We start from the raw sequence: 16,138 nt of genomic DNA on the forward strand, positions 1-16,138 counted from the left end.
TAACCTACGGTAATCATTTCCCTGACAGTCCGGTAGGCAGCTGCTGAGTTGTGTATTGTTTAGCAATAATGTATCACCCACAACAATAAATGATAAAGAAAAGCATTACATTCTTATAATTTACAGCAGAGGATATAATCTGTTTATAAAATCCACTATTTACAAACAAGGAGAAAACTGATTTTTCAATCTTTTCAAACCCAGATATATACATTTCTACTATATTAAACATAGGGGATATTTCTGTTCCCCATTCTCTGCCTCATTCACCAGTTGGCAGCAAACATGGCGGCCCAGCTGCTCTGATGTCACAATATTATGCTCAGGACTAGGGGGTCACTCAGAATTATGATGTCATAATGGCCTCATGGAATGTCCTGAGGGTATGTAATGTCTGAGCGCTGTGACATCAGCGCCATTTCTAGAGTTGATGCTTTTGCGGACACTTCACTTTGGCTGTGGAAGAGCGAACTAGTTTGTGTTACACATCTGGTGATTACTTCCATTGATTCTTTTTGATCTTTGATCAGAGCACAATAACACCGGTGCCACCGGAGAGCTTAGTTCTCCAATATTCGATCAGCCAGCTTCAGGTAACTTAGTCATGAGTGCCCGGGAGCTGCGTCAGCTGATTACTGACAATGAGGCATGGCTGCGCCGACCAGAAAACCGAGGTAAGTGATATTTGGGGGAGACAGACAATATTCCCATCCTATAGGGCTCTCTTGGGAGGAAATATACCTGGGGTATGATGGGTCACATTTCAGGATAGACAGTGCAGGTTTACTAAGTCCAAAATAATGTCAGTTCTTTGAAGGGTTCCCCTTTCCCTAAACACCACAGCAGCAGATAGATCCATCACTATAGCCCAAAAGTGTTTGTGAACATTGGGAAAAATTCTGATAAATTCTCATTCATTTATAGGTCAGGCCATAATTGTCCATAGGTTACGGTCTCATCAAAGAGATCAGGAAAGACCTTCTACCAGTGATGGACATCAGAGAGAGAGCAACGCTGTCACTGAGAGGAGAAGGAGGACCCGAGATCCTCCAACGCGTAGGGGACAGGAAGAGAGAAGAGAAAGAAGCCGCTCTCCTCTAAGGCCAGCCCCTGCAGAGCCCTCCAGAACAACAGGAGAGAGCAGCAGGGGTGGTGACCGTCCCCTCCCATCTATTCAACAACAGGAAGTGGATGTGATTACACCACCAGTGCCACAGGTGGCGCCACCTGCACCAAATCTATCTGTGCCAGGGAGACAGCTGATTCCTGTTGGCAGGAGAGTAAATATAATTCTCCCAACAAGGGATGTAACCCCAGAGGAGGAGACCCAGTCATGTGTCATCTGTATGACCGAATATGAGATCAGAGAGCAGGTCATAGTCCTTCCATGTGACCACAGCTTCCATCAGGGATGTATTTCTAGATGGCTCCGCTCCAACCCTCTGTGCCCCCTGTGCCGTTACCACGTCTTCCAGTGATGCACCAAAATGGAATCACAAGGCTTCAGGAAGAAAGCTATGTCCATGGTGCAGAAAGTGGAAGAGACCATACTGAATTCCAGCCCAGGTAAGGGACCTGTGCATACATTAAAACTACATTCCTTTGAAGGCTGTAAAAAAAATCACTTTTAATTTTCCTGAATTTCTGGTCTTTCCTTAGTTTAACATCAGCTTTGGTCAACATCTCACCAAGCATGAAGGGCTATGAACATCCCATAAACACCAGACGGTAAGTCATCTCTCATTCCCTCTGCCCCATGATATGTATGTCACATGTAACATATAAATAAATGTTCTTTTCACAGAAGGATGATCCAAGTCTGGAGAACATTGAGGAATTAGATCAAAATGACTTGTACTTTATGTAAGTATGTAGCGCCCCCACCGCCGCAGGGCCGAGGGGTACCCGGTACCGGGCCTCTGAGTCTCTGTTCTGGGGTAGTCACGGTGGCTAGACCCGGCCCGTGACCCTGCTGAGGGGCGTACAATGAAGGTAGAGGTGTAGGAGGGTGTTATCGTGCAGGACGCAATCAATCACAAGGACACAGGGGTGCAGTCTCTTTACCTCTTTACTGAAGGTCTCGAAGTCCTCAATCCGGAATACGGTTAACCAGGCTGCGCAAGTCCGGCCGGTCCGATGGCATCTCCAGAATTCCCTTTGCAGGTGGAAATCAGTGTCTACCTGCTAGTGTTTGTGTGTTGCGGTCCTCCCCTGCTATGCTTACGGGATAGTCCCCACAACTGTTGTGTCTGTTTCTTGTGTTCCCTCACAACTCGATCGGATGATGATCTTCTCCTCCGTCCCATCCTGATGTTCTGGTTAGGACGCACCCGTATGACGGGTAGGCTCGGAGCTCTTCCGGGACCCTAGAGTCGCCCCTCTCCTAGTGTGCCCCCTATGTCTGCTTAGGTGATGTAGGTGAGACAGCCCGCCTGTAACTGACTGTCCTGCCGTAGGTTTGAAGTATGGCCTGGAGTTCTATACTTCCAAGGCGTTCCGGCCACCGGTAAATTGCGCCTCAGTAGGATGTTGCCTCGGTCTAACAGCACGACTCCCACTGGTATTTCTCCTTCTTGGTTTGATCTCATTTCGCACTCAGCACAATAAATCTCGCTTCTTATCCTTTCTTGGGGCACCGCCGCAATGTCGTGCAGGCACGGTCCCGTAACGTTCTCTCTCGTTGCCAGGCCTCTGTCAGGATCCCACCCCTGACAGGGACCCTACCGAATCTTCCACCACAACACCCTCTGCCACAAGGTGTTGCCTGGTTCCAACCCAGTCAGCTTTCTGATCTAACTTCCTGCCTGACCCCCAGTTTTACCAAAGTGTGAGGAGTGGCCTAATGAATAGTACCCTTAGCTCCCCCTGGAGGCCAGACTGTGAAATGTATTGGTGTATGTGATACCTGGTCAGATGAATCCCTTCAGTGCCATCAGACGTACCATAGCCCCCCATAGTGGCGGAGCAACAGTACTGCAACGACCAGGACTCTGGGGCGCTGCAAGTAGAGATTAGAATTTGTTTTCTTTTATTTTCCACAGATTATTAACTTTTTACTGGGAATCTATTGCTGTCATGTAATAATTTGTCATTTTCTCTTCACAGAAATGTGTATTATTTTGCAGCCTGGGAAAAAATCACCTTTATCTTCCCGCTGTTCTGGTCTCTCTTTAGTTTGCCATCAGCTTTGGTCAATATCTCACCAGGCATGAAGGGTTTTGTGAACATGGAAATCCCAAAACAGCTAATGGTAAGTTACCTCATTCCCTCTTCTCTCTCCACCCAATAATGATCACATTACATGCAATATAGAATTAATTGTTGTTTTCTCCTTTTTATAGAAGGAAGATCCAAGTCTGGAGAACATTGAGGAATTAGATCAGAACGACCTGCACTCCATGTAAGTAGATATTAGAATTTCTTTCTTTTAGTCTCCAGCTCATATTTAGTTACTTTTTATTAGGAATCTACTGATGAGATGTAATAACTTGGTGTCTTCTCTTCACAGAAATCTGCATAAGTTACAGATCATTTCCATAATGATCCACAGATTCCTCATCTGCTTCATTGAGTCACCGATTCCATCACGTGCAGTGATGCTGATAACAGCTGAAGCTCCAGATTCGGATGTTACCATAAATTCTATTAATTGCAAACAATTTATAAAATTAAATAATATTTACCATCAATATGTCTGGTTGTGACTTTTTACTGTACAAATTGTTACATAACTTTCAGAGTACATAATTATAAGTGAGGGAGGTATCTATCATTAGTTGGTATAGGGGTAGCGATCACACTTAAAGAGGTTATGTACTTTATATTGATGGCCTATTCTTAGGATAGGTCAGAAACATCAGATCAATTTGGGTGTGACAGAAAGTGATCAGCTGTTCCCCTAGTCCCCTTCCTGCAGTAGGTGTCCCATCCTAATCCCATTCCTCAAGTAATTTGCCCCATCCTGGTCGCCTTTCTGGGGTATTGTGCCCCATCCTGGTCTCCCTCCTTCCAGGCTAATGTGCCCCCATCCTGGAGTAACGTGCCTCATCATGGGCCCCTTCATGGCTAATAAGCTATGTTCTGTTCGACTAAAAAAAAATAAATTCTTACCACCACCACCCTAATTCCCATGATGTGCAGTGTCCTCTTTTTCAGCCGGCTAAAGCACTGGCAGCTGACATCGGTATGCCCTCCATGGGGTATGACATCACTGCCATGTGCCTCCAGGCACGACGATATTAGCTGCCATAATGAGGTGACGTGTGCACAACTACAGAAGGTGCCAGAGTAGGTTCCCACATCATAAATATATGTCCAAATGCTTGGCACTGAACTTGATACGATCAATAACAGTATTTAATGTTGTTCACGAGGAAGTAAACAGAAAACGTTTCGGTCAAAATTAGACCTTCATCAGTTACTACAAGTAAGAAAAACAAAATAAATCCAACGAAAGGTTACATCAAAACACAAAATAAAGTATATACAATAGTATTGGTCAATCGTATTGTAGAAAATGACGGTAAAGCAGACAATAGCAAATTACTCCAGTGTCACACATTAGAGTGCAAGGGTTAATATCCCTTGAGCAGGAAAGAGAGTGGACCGAAGGAGTTTTGTTGTGAAACAGTGAGAAAAAATTGAAATTTATACCCGTTCACTTTACTTCAAAAATGTCCGAAAACCACAAGAGTGCTAACTCAGTTGCCAACTACCGTATATACTGGAGTATAAGCCGAGAATTTCAGCCCATTTTTTTAGGCTGAAATTGACCCTCTGGGCTTATACTCGAGTCATACCCAGGGGTCGGCAGGGGAGAGTGAGCGGCAGCGGTCTAATAATACTCACCTGCTCCTGGCGCGGTCCCTGCATGTCTGTTCTCCGGGCGCTGACAGCTTGTTCCTGTAGTGAGCGGTCACATGGTACCACTCCCATAGGGGTGGAGCCGCATATTCATTACTGTAATGAGCAGTACCATGTGACTGCTCACTACAGGAAGAAGCTGCCGGCACCAGGGAACAGACGTGCAAGGACCACGCCAGGAGCTGGTGAGTATAATGCAGTGCGCGATATTCACCTGCTCCCCGTTCCACCGTCGGCGCCGCTGTGTCTTCTGTGTCCTCTGCACTGATGCTCAGGTTAGAGGGCGCGATGACGCAATTACTGTGCGCCGCCCTCTGCCTGAACAGTCAGTGCAGAGGACGGGGAAGACACAGCGGCAGTCGGCGGTGGAACGGCAAAGGTGAATATAGCAAGTGCCGAGGGCCTGAGAGGTGAGTATGTCATTTTTTATTTTTTTTATTGCAGCAACAGCATATGGGGCAAATATCTGTATGGAGCATCTTATGGGGCCATGTGCAGCATTATATGGGGCAAATATATGTATGGAGCATCTCATGCGGCCATGTGCAGCATTATATGGGGCAAATATCTGTATGGAGCATCTTATGGGGCCATGTGCAGCATTATATGGGGCAAAGGCAGCAAAAATTGAGACAGAGAGACTCATTGCCACAGACAGTAAAAATAATCCCCAAATATTCTTTAGCTACGTAAATAGTAAGAAACTAAAACATGATAGTGTTGGCCCCCTTAAAAACAGTCTGGGTGAAATGCTGGATGAGGATGAGGAAAAAGCCAATATGCTAAATGACTTTTTTTTCATCAGTATTTACACAAGAAAACCCCATGGCAGACAATATGATCAGTGATAACAAAATTTCCCCATTAAATGTCACCTGCTTAACCCAGCAGGAAGTACGGTGGCGTCTAAAAATCACTAAAATTGACAGATCTCCGGGCCCGGATGGGATACACCCTCGAGTACTGCAGGAATTAAGTACAGTCATTGATAGACCATTATTTTTAATCTTTAAAGACTCCATAATAACAGGGTCTGTACCACAGGACTGGCATATAGCAAATGTGGTGCCAATATTCAAAAAGGGGACAAAAAATGAACTCGGTAATTATAGGCCAGTAAGCTTAACCTCTACTGTGGGTAAAATCCTGGAGGGCATTCTAAGGGATGCTATGCTGGAGTATCTGAAGAGGAATAACCTCATGACCCAATATCAACACGGGTTTACTAGGGACCGTTCCTGTCAGACTAATCTGATCAGTTTCTATGAAAAGGTAAGTTTCGGACTGGACCAAGGGAACGCAGTGGACGTAGTGTATATGGACTTTTCAAAAGCTTTTGATACGGTGCCACACAAAAGGTTGATACATAAAATGAGAATAATGGGGTTAGGGGAAAATATGTGTAAGTGGATTAAGAGCTGGCTCAGTGATAGGAAACAAAGGGTGGTTATTAATGGAGCACTGGGTCGTGGTTAGCAGTGGTGTACCACAGGGGTCAGTATTGGGCCATCTTCTTTTTAACATATTTATTAATCACCTTGTAGGGGGCATACAGAGCAGAATTTCTATATTTGCAGATGACACTAAACTCTGCAGGGTAATAAATACAGAGGAGGACAATTTTATATTGCAGGAGGATTTATGTAAACTAGAATCTTGGGCTGATAAAAAAAAGAATCTGAAGACCCACCTCTTCCGACAAGCCTACAACCTGCAGTAACCACCGATCAACCAACCGCTGCACGATCAGCTCTATCCTCACCTACTGTATTCTCACCCATCCCTTGTAGATTGTGAGCCCTCGCGGGCAGGGTCCTCACTCCTCCTGTACCAGTTATGACTTGTATTGTTCAAGATTATTGTACTTGTTTTTATTATGTATACCCCTCCTCACTTGTAAAGCGCCATGGAATAAATGGCGCTATAACAATAAATAATAATAATAATAATAATAATAATAAATGGCAAATGAGCTTTAATGGGGATAAATGTAAGGTCATGCTCTTGGGTAGAAGTAATAAGATGTATAACTATGTGATTAATTCTAAAACTCTGGGCAAAACTGTCACTGAAAAGACATGGGTGTATGGGTGGATGACAAACTCACATTTAGTGGCCAGTGTCAGGCAGCTGCTACAAAGGCAAATAAAATAATGGGATGCATTAAAAGAGGCATAGATGCTCATGAGGAGAACATAATTTTACCTCTATACAAGTCACTAGTTCGACCACACTTAGAATACTGTGTACAGTTCTGGTCTCCGGTGTATAAGAAAGACATAGCTGAACTAGAGCGGGTGCAGAGAAGTGCGACCAAGGTTATTAGAGGACTGGGGGGTCTGCAATACCAAGATAGGTTATTACACTTGGGGCTATTTAGTTTGGAAAAAAGAAGGCTAAGGGGTGATCTTATTTTAATGTCTAAATATATGAGGGGACAGTACAAAGACCTTTCTGATGATCTTTTTAATCATAGACCTGAGACAGGGACAAGGGGGCATCCTCTTTGTCTGGAGGAAAGAAGGTTTAAGCATAATAACATATGCGGATTCTTTACTGTAAGAGCAGTGAGACTATGGAACTCTCTGCCGTATGATGTTGTAGTGAGTGATTCATTGCTTAAATTTAAAAGGGGACTGGATGCCTTTCTTGAAAAGTATAATGTTACAGGTTATACAGTTGTGGACAAAAGTATTGACACCCCTGCAATTCTGTCAGATAATACTCAGTTTCTTCCTGAAAATGATTGCAAACACAAATTCTTTGTTATCATTATCTTCAATTAATTTGTCTTAAATGAAAAAACACAAAAAGAATTGTCCTAAAGCCAAATTGGATATAATTCCACACCAAACATAAAAATGGGGTGGACAAAAGTATTGGCACTGTTCGAAAAATCATGTGATGCTTCTCTAATTTGTGTAACTAACAGCACCTGTAACTTACCTGTGGCACCTAACAGGTGTTGGCAATAACTAAATCACACTTGCAGACAGTTGACATGGATCAAAGTTGACTCAACCTCTGTCCTGTGCCCTTGTGTGTACCACATTGAGCATGGAGAAAAGAAAGAAGACCAAAGAACTGTCTGAGGACTTGAGAAACCAAATTGTGAGGAAGCATGAGCAATCTCAAGGATACAAGTCCATCTCCAAAGACCTGAATGTTCCTGTGTCTACCGTGCGCAGTGTCATCACGAAGTTTAAAGCCCATGGCACTGTGGCTAACCTCCCTAGATGTGGACGGAAAAGAAAAATTGACAAGAGATTTCAACACTAGATTGTGTGGATGTTGGATAAAAAACCTCGACTAACATCCAAACAAGTTCAAGCTGCCCTGCAGTCCAAGGGTACAACAGTGTCAACCCGTACTATCCGTCAGCGTCTGAATGAAAAGGGACTGTATGGTAGGAGACCCAGGAAGACCCCACTTCTTACCCCGAGACATAAAAAAGCCAGGCTGGAGTTTGCCAAAACTTACCTGAAAAAGCCTAAAACGTTTTGGAAGAATGTTCTCTGGTCAGATGAGACAAAAGTAGAGCTTTTTGGGCAAAAGCATCAACATAGAGTTTACAGGAGAAAAAAAAAGAGGCATTCAAAGAAAAGAACACGGTCCCTACAGTCAAACATGGCGGAGGTTCCCTGATGTTTTGGGGTTGCTTTGCTGCCTCTGGCACTGGACTGCTTGACCGTGTGCATGGCATTATGAAGTCTGAAGACTACCAACAAATTTTGCAGCATAATGTAGGGCCCAGTGTGAGAAAGCTGGGTCTCCCAAGTCAAAATCATAAATCTACCCTACATATAAAAATATTCTTTATTATTAAAAACAAGGCAAACTCTGCTACCTATAGTGACAAAACACACAAAAAGAAAACCAAAGTGCTCAAAAACTGCCCAAGACTTATTGGGGGTATCTAGACACCCTTGCTGAGGCTCCTACACCTGACCCCTACCTGGCTGCGGAGGTAGACGCCCTAGGGGGGAACGTTGTAGCGCCCCCGCTCCACGATGGCTAGCCCTACTGGCCCTAATGCACCCTGTAGCCACTAGTGAGAGCCTCTACCCACGGACTAAATGAACCTCTGTAACTATACACAGAACACCTTTGCTAGGGAAAAGCTAGGTCCCCAATACATATAAAATCAACATGAACACATATGGCGAAATGTGATATATAAAATAGGTGATGACTACTTTAGCTGTGAGCAATATTATTCCAATAGTACTAATAATACTCTTTGCCACATGGTTTTTTTTGCCTTCTTCTGGATCAACATGTTAGGGCTTGTTAGGTTAGGCTATGGGTTGAACTAGATGGACTTAAAGTTTTCCTATTAATATAAGCTCACAGCTGTCTGCGTAGCCTTTACTGGTTATTAAAAAGGGGGACACACCAAAAAAATTATGTGCGGTCTCCCTATTTTAATAACCAGCAAAGGCAAAACAGAAAGCTGCAGGCTGATATTAATAGACTGGGAATGGGCCATGGATATTGGTCCCTTCCCAGACTAATAACACCAGACCACAGCCACCCCAGAAATGGCACCTCCATTAGATGCACCAATTCTGGCTCTTAGCTTTGGCTCTTCCCACTTGCCTTGGTGCGTTGGCTAGTGGAGTAATAGTTTTGGGGTTGATGTCAGGTCAGCTGTTTTATGTCAGCTGACATCAAACTCAGTGGTTAATTACACAGGTCTGCAAAAAAAAATTTTTCAAGAGCTGTTTTGGTTATTCCACGTAATCTTCATGTTTTTAAGTGCCCTTAATCCGAAAATGACCTCCGTTTTGTCATAGGACATCACGTTTTCTGACAATTTAAGTAACTATGTTAAATGAGACAATACCTCAAAATACCGTATATACTCGAGTATAAGCCGACCCGAGTATAAGCCGACCCCCCCTAATTTTGCCACAAAAAACTGGGAAAACTTATTGACTCGAGTATAAGCCTAGGGTGGAAAATGCAGCAGCTACCGGTGAATTTCAAAATTAAAAATAGATGCTCCATACCGTTCATTATGGCCCCATAGATGCTCCACATAAAGCTGTGCCACATATAATGCTCTGCACCGTTCATTATGGCCCCATAGATGCTCCACATAAAGCTGTGCCATATATAATGCTCTGCACAGTTCATTATGGCCCCATAGATGCTCCATAGATAGCTGTGCCATATACAATGCTCTGCACCTTTGATTATGGCCCCCATAGATGCTCCATAGAAAGCTGTGCCATATACAATGCCCTGCACCTTTGATTATGGCCCCATAGATAGCTGTGCCATATATAATGCTCTGCACCTTTGACCTTTGATTATGGCCCCATAGATGCTCCACATAAAGCTGTGCCTTATATATAGTGCTCTGCACCGTTGCCCCATAGATGCTCCACATAAAGCTGTGCCTTATATATAGTGCTCTGCACCGTTGCCCCATAGATGCTCCACATAAAGCTGTGCCTTATATATAGTGCTCTGCACCGTTGCCCCATAGATGCTCCACATAAAGCTGTGCCTTATATATAGTGCTCTGCACCGTTGCCCCATAGATGCTCCACATAAAGCTGTGCCTTATATATAGTGCTCTGCACCGTTGCCCCATAGATGCTCTACATAAAGATGTGCCTTATATATAGTGCTCTGCACCGTTGCCCCATAGATGCTCCACATAAAGCTGTGCCATTGCTGCTGCTGCTGCAATAAAAATAATAAAACACATACTCATCTCTCTTGCTTGCAGCTCCTCAGCGTCCCGTCCCGGCGTCTCTCTGCACTGACTGATCAGGCAGAGGGCGGCGCGCACACTATATGCGTCATCGCGCCCTCTGACCTGAACAGTCAGAACAAGAGGACGCGCAGACAGAGCGGCGCCCGGCGTGTGGATCGTGGACAGGTGACTATGAGATACTTACCTGCTCCCGGCGTCCTGCTCCTTCCCCCGGACAGCTGGTCTTCGGTGCCGCAGCCTCTTCCTCTGTCAGCGGTCACCGGCACCGCTGATTAGAGAAATGAATTATGCGGCTCCACCCCTATGGGAGGTGGAGCAGCCTATTCATTTCTCTAATGAGCGGTCCCACGTGACCGCTGAACAGGGGAAGAGCTGCGGCACCGAAGACCGTGGGACAGGCAGGGGGAGCGCCAGGAGCGCCGGGACTAGGTGAGTATGCCTCAGCGCCCTCTCCCCCTCACCCGCCGACCGTGACTCGAGAATAAGCCGAGGGGGCACTTTCAGCCCAAAAATTTGGGCTGAAAATCTCGGCTTATACTCGAGTATATATATATTAACTGCAATGAGCTCACTAACACACACTAAAATCGATTCTTCTTCCCTGTGAGGCTTCTCTTGGTACATTTACGCTTGTGAGTAGCATCTGGAATGTCTCTCTGAAGCATCCAACAGTAGTCAGCCATCATTGTAATGCTCCATCTTCCCTGGTATCTTCTTTCCATCTCTTTAATGTCCTGGTGGAATCGTTCACCTTGCTCTTCACTCACAGCTCCCAAATTTTCAGGAAAGCTGTCAAGGTGGGAATGGAGGAAATGCACTTTCAAACTCATCAGGCAACCTTAAACTTGAAATGCTTTCAGCATTCGTCCGACGATTTTTTTGTAGTCAGGGTCTTTGTTATTGCCTAAAAATTTCTCTACGACCTCTTTAAATGCAAACCACCCTTCTTTTTGAGGATGCGTCATGGTATTGATAAACTCTTGATCAGCTATAAGCCTTCTAATGTCTGGTCCGATGAACACACCTTCCTTCAATTTTGCCTCCGAGAGGTCTGGAAACTTGGTGACCAAGTATTTGAAGCATTCTCCATCTTTTGGAAGTGATTTTATGTATTGCTTCATCAATCCCAATTTATGTGGAGAGGTGGTAGAAGAACTTTATGGGGAGGAACCAAAGTTTCTCGGAGGACATTTTTTTCACCAACTGTGAGCACCCTCGGCTGCCAATTCTTCTTGATCCAGTGAATTTGTCGTTCTCGACTGTCCAATAGACACAGAAAACAAGGGTATTTGGTATACCCAGCTTGTTGCCCGAGCAGCATGCACGAGACTTTCAAATCCCCGCACACTTGCCAACCGTGGTCTTCATATTTAAGTTTACGAAGAACCAATTCCAAGTTCTCGTAGGTTTCATTGAGGTGTACAGAATGACCTACAGGGATGGAAGCATTAAAACCGCCGTTGTGGAGTAAAACTGATTTGAGACTTCTTTTTGAAGAATCTATAAAAAGACGCCATTGTGCTGAATCATATTGGATTTTGAATTGAACCATCAAACCTTCGACATCGATGCAATAAACCAACTTATCTTCCTGGGCAAAGTAAGGAACAAACTCGTTTTCACGATGTCTGAACCATGAAAAAGACACTCCTGGCAACAATAAATTCTTGCTTTTGAGCCTTGATCCGAGTAACTCAGCGGCATCTTTGAGAAGATTCAAGTCTCTTACCAAATCATTCATCTCCTCCTGGGAAAACAATTTTGGTCTTGTATCATCTTCAAAGTCAGAACTTGATTCATCATCTGGTTCTGGTATGACTCCACCTTCATCAGAGCTAGTTATCTCTTCCAAGGTAGCAGGGGCCTTGGGTACTGGTATATCTGTGCCATGGCGGATGGGATGAATTGCTGAGTGAATATTGGGGTATGAAATGGAATGCTTCCATTTTGAATTATACCCTTTCGCATTGCATGAACAAAAGTAACAATCGTCACTATGGTTCCTTTGCTCTCATCATACCATAGGAATCCCATAATGGAAAGCTATTTTTTTACCCTTGAATCAATTTCGGAGGTCCTCAACACACCGTTTGCACACTTTATGAGGCGCCCAAGCTTTATCTTGATCTCCAAGCTTGAGTCCGAAATAAGCGAAGTATACTTTTTTTACAAAGTTTGTAATATTCAGCTGTTGCTTCAACACTGTATATTCACCACAAATGTAACAGAAACTGTCAGGCGAATTAATACTCTTCCGCTGAGCCATAGTGCTAATTTTGGGAAACACGGTTGAATATGACGAGCTAACATGAACTGAGATGAAAAAGTGTGAACAGGCGAGAACCAAGATAAAACAATCGAATCAAGCCCGAGCATGTCAGAGCCTGTTCGTTCAGCTTGCAACATGTTGATGCTGGTTTCATTAGCTCACTCTGAAAGTTCTTTTCTTTGAAAGTTATATTTTTTTGGCATTGTATATCTTCAATGCATTGATGTGAATTAATTAATCGTAATTTTGACTTTCAAAACCCTAAGATAAAAAAAATACCAAAAATTGAGAAAAATATACTAAATTTGAAGAGAATTTTGCATTTTGTGGCAAATCCTGACGTCCAGGATTTTTTGCAATATTTTTTTCGTTTTCAGCACACCAAAATACATGGAAATTAGTTGAAAATAATCAAACAGCTTTTTAGTCTCATACCTGTGTTATTTAGTCTGGAAAAAAGACGACTGAGGGGCGATCTAATAACCATGTATAAGTATATAAGGGGACAATACAAATATCTCTCCGAGGATCTGTTTATACCAAGGAATGTGACGGTCACAAGGGGGCATTCTCTGCGTCTGGAGGAGAGAAGGTTTTTCCACCAACATAGAGGATCCTTTACTGTTAGGGCAGTGAGAATCTGGAATTCCTTGCCTGAGGACGTGGTGATGGTGAACTCAATCGAGTGGTTCAAGAGAGGCCTGGATGTCTTCCTAGAGTGTTAACAATATTGTATCTTACAGTTATTTGGTTCTTTAGAAGGACGTAGATCTGGGGATTTATTCTGACCGAATATAGGCTGAACTCGATGGACAAATATCTTTTTCGGCCTTGCTAACTATGTTACTATGTTACTTTGTTGCTATGTAAAATGGAAGGTGGATGGAAAAATAAAAAAGTTGTTGAAAAATAAAAAGTTGTGGATTTTAGGAAGGAAGGGAAAACTGAAAACGCAAAAAAGAAAAATTTAAGTAATGGAAATCATGGCTGAAATAAATATTTAAACATTTCTTCTGCTAAAACCTCAATCTCTATGTTTTTATATGAGAAAAATCACGGATGTCTGAATGAGGTTTTAAGAAGATAAATCAGTTCAGGTCTTTGGAAGGGTAATTTCACCATCTCCCTCTGTAACTCTACATCAGGCATGTGTCCCACTGACCAGCCCACCCGAGGTGTCCACAGGGAATTCGCCAGATAGGAAGAAACCTGCCTGGTCCTGTTGTAATACATACTGTACTTTTGTGGATCTGAGATAACTGAGTGATATGGACACATGTATGTCATGTAATATGGCCATGGTGGTACAGAAAACTAAAAAAAACGGAAGTCTTTTTTTTTTTAATTATAATTATTTGTATGTTTTAGCCTCTATTATTTATTTTATTTTCACTTATTTATAACCTACGGTAATCATTTCCCTGACAGTCCGGTAGGCAGCTGCTGAGTTGTGTATTGTTTAGCAATAATGTATCACCCACAACAATAAATGATAAAGAAAAGCATTACATTCTTATAATTTACAGCAGAGGATATAATCTGTTTATAAAATCCACTATTTACAAACAAGGAGAAAACTGATTTTTCAATCTTTTCAAACCCAGATATATACATTTCTACTATATTAAACATAGGGGATATTTCTGTTCCCCATTCTCTGCCTCATTCACCAGTTGGCAGCAAACATGGCGGCCCAGCTGCTCTGATGTCACAATATTATGCTCAGGACTAGGGGGTCACTCAGAATTATGATGTCATAATGGCCTCATGGAATGTCCTGAGGGTATGTAATGTCTGAGCGCTGTGACATCAGCGCCATTTCTAGAGTTGATGCTTTTGCGGACACTTCACTTTGGCTGTGGAAGAGCGAACTAGTTTGTGTTACACATCTGGTGATTACTTCCAATGATTCTTTTTGATCTTTGATCAGAGCACAATAACACCGGTGCCACCGGAGAGCTTAGTTCTCCAATATTCAATCAGCCAGCTTCAGGTAACTTAGTCATGAGTGCCCGGGAGCTGCGTCAGCTGATTGCCGACAATGAGACATGGCTGCGCCGACCAGAAAACCAAGGTAAGTGATATTTGGGGGAGACAGACAATATTCCCACCCTATAGGGCTCTCGTGGGAGGAAATATACCTGGGGTATGATGGGTCACATTTCAGGATAGACAGTGCAGGTTTACTAAGTCCAAAATAATGTCAGTTCTTTGAAGGGTTCCCCTTTCCCTAAACACCACAGCAGCAGATAGATCCATCACTATAGCCCAAAAGTGTTTGCTAACATTGGGAAAAATTCTGATAAATTCTCATTCATTTATAGGTCAGGCCATAATTGTCCATAGGTTACGGTCTCATCAAAGAGATCAGGAAAGACCTTCTACCAGTGATGGACATCAGAGAGACAGCAACGCTGTCACTGAGAGGAGAAGGAGAAGGACCCGAGATCCTCCAACACGTAGGGGACAGGAAGAGAGAAGAGAAAGAAGCCGCTCTCCTCTAAGGCCAGCCCCTGCGGAGCCCTCCAGAACAACAGGAGAGAGCAGCAGGGGTGGTGACCGTCCCCTCCCATCTATTCAACAACAGGAAGTGGGTGTAATTACACCACCAGTGCCACAGGTGGCGGTGGCGATTCCTGTTGGCAGGAGAGTAAATATAATTCTCCCAACAAGGGATGTAACCCCAGAGGAGGAGACCCAGTCATGTGTCATCTGTATGACCGAATATGAGATTGGAGAGCAGGTCATAGTCCTTCCATGTGACCACAGCTTCCATCAGGGATGTATTTCTAGATGGCTCCGCTCCAACCCTCTGTGCCCCCTGTGCCGTAACCACGTCTTCCAATGATGCACCAAAATGGAATCACAAGGCTTTAGGAAGAAAGCTATGTCCATGGTGCAGAAAGTGGAAGAGACCATACTGAATTCCAGCCCAGGTAAGGGACCTGTGCATACATTAAAACTACATTCCTTTGAAGGCTGTAAAAAAAACACCTCACTTTTAATTTTCCTGAATTTCTGGTCTTTCCTTAGTTTAACATCAACTTTGGTCAACATCTCACCAAGCATGAAGGGCTATGAACATCCCATAAACACCAGACGGTAAGTCATCTCTTATTCCCTCTGTCCCATGATATGTATGTCACATGCAACATATAAATAAATGTTCTTTTCACAGAAGGATGATCCAAGTCTGGAGAACATTGAGGAATTAGATCAAAATGACTTGTACTTTATGTAAGTAAATATTAGAATTTGTTTTCTTTTATTTTCCACAG

At 43.5% G+C, this 16,138-nt stretch overlaps 1 protein-coding gene and 1 long non-coding RNA gene across 3 annotated transcripts; both read left to right on the forward strand.

The window, feature by feature from the left end:
- Positions 1 to 747: 747 nt before the first annotated feature.
- On the forward strand, positions 748 to 3,804 carry LOC143810111 (uncharacterized). The gene is made up of 4 exons (XR_013222655.1): positions 748 to 1,566; positions 1,660 to 1,863; positions 3,106 to 3,250; positions 3,342 to 3,804. It is a non-coding gene; the product is annotated as an uncharacterized LOC143810111 (long non-coding RNA).
- A 10,719-nt stretch (positions 3,805 to 14,523) lies between these two features.
- LOC143810112 (uncharacterized) lies at positions 14,524 to 15,937 on the forward strand. 2 transcript variants are annotated; one of them, XR_013222656.1, is made up of 3 exons: positions 14,524 to 14,934; positions 15,185 to 15,796; positions 15,894 to 15,937. XR_013222656.1 is itself a non-coding variant. In XM_077293007.1 (2 exons), exons 1-2 carry the CDS (start codon positions 14,865 to 14,867, stop codon positions 15,706 to 15,708), a joined length of 594 nt encoding a protein of 197 aa, XP_077149122.1. In that variant the 5' UTR covers positions 14,524 to 14,864; the 3' UTR covers positions 15,709 to 15,882. The 2 variants fall into 2 exon arrangements, 1 of the variants encoding a protein (XP_077149122.1); XM_077293007.1 differs by lacking the exon at positions 15,894 to 15,937 and having other exon boundaries at positions 15,185 to 15,882.
- The last annotated feature ends 201 nt before the right edge of the window (positions 15,938 to 16,138 follow it).

This window comes from Ranitomeya variabilis, chromosome 2, assembly GCF_051348905.1.
Source record: "Ranitomeya variabilis isolate aRanVar5 chromosome 2, aRanVar5.hap1, whole genome shotgun sequence".
NCBI lineage: Eukaryota > Metazoa > Chordata > Amphibia > Anura > Dendrobatidae > Ranitomeya > Ranitomeya variabilis.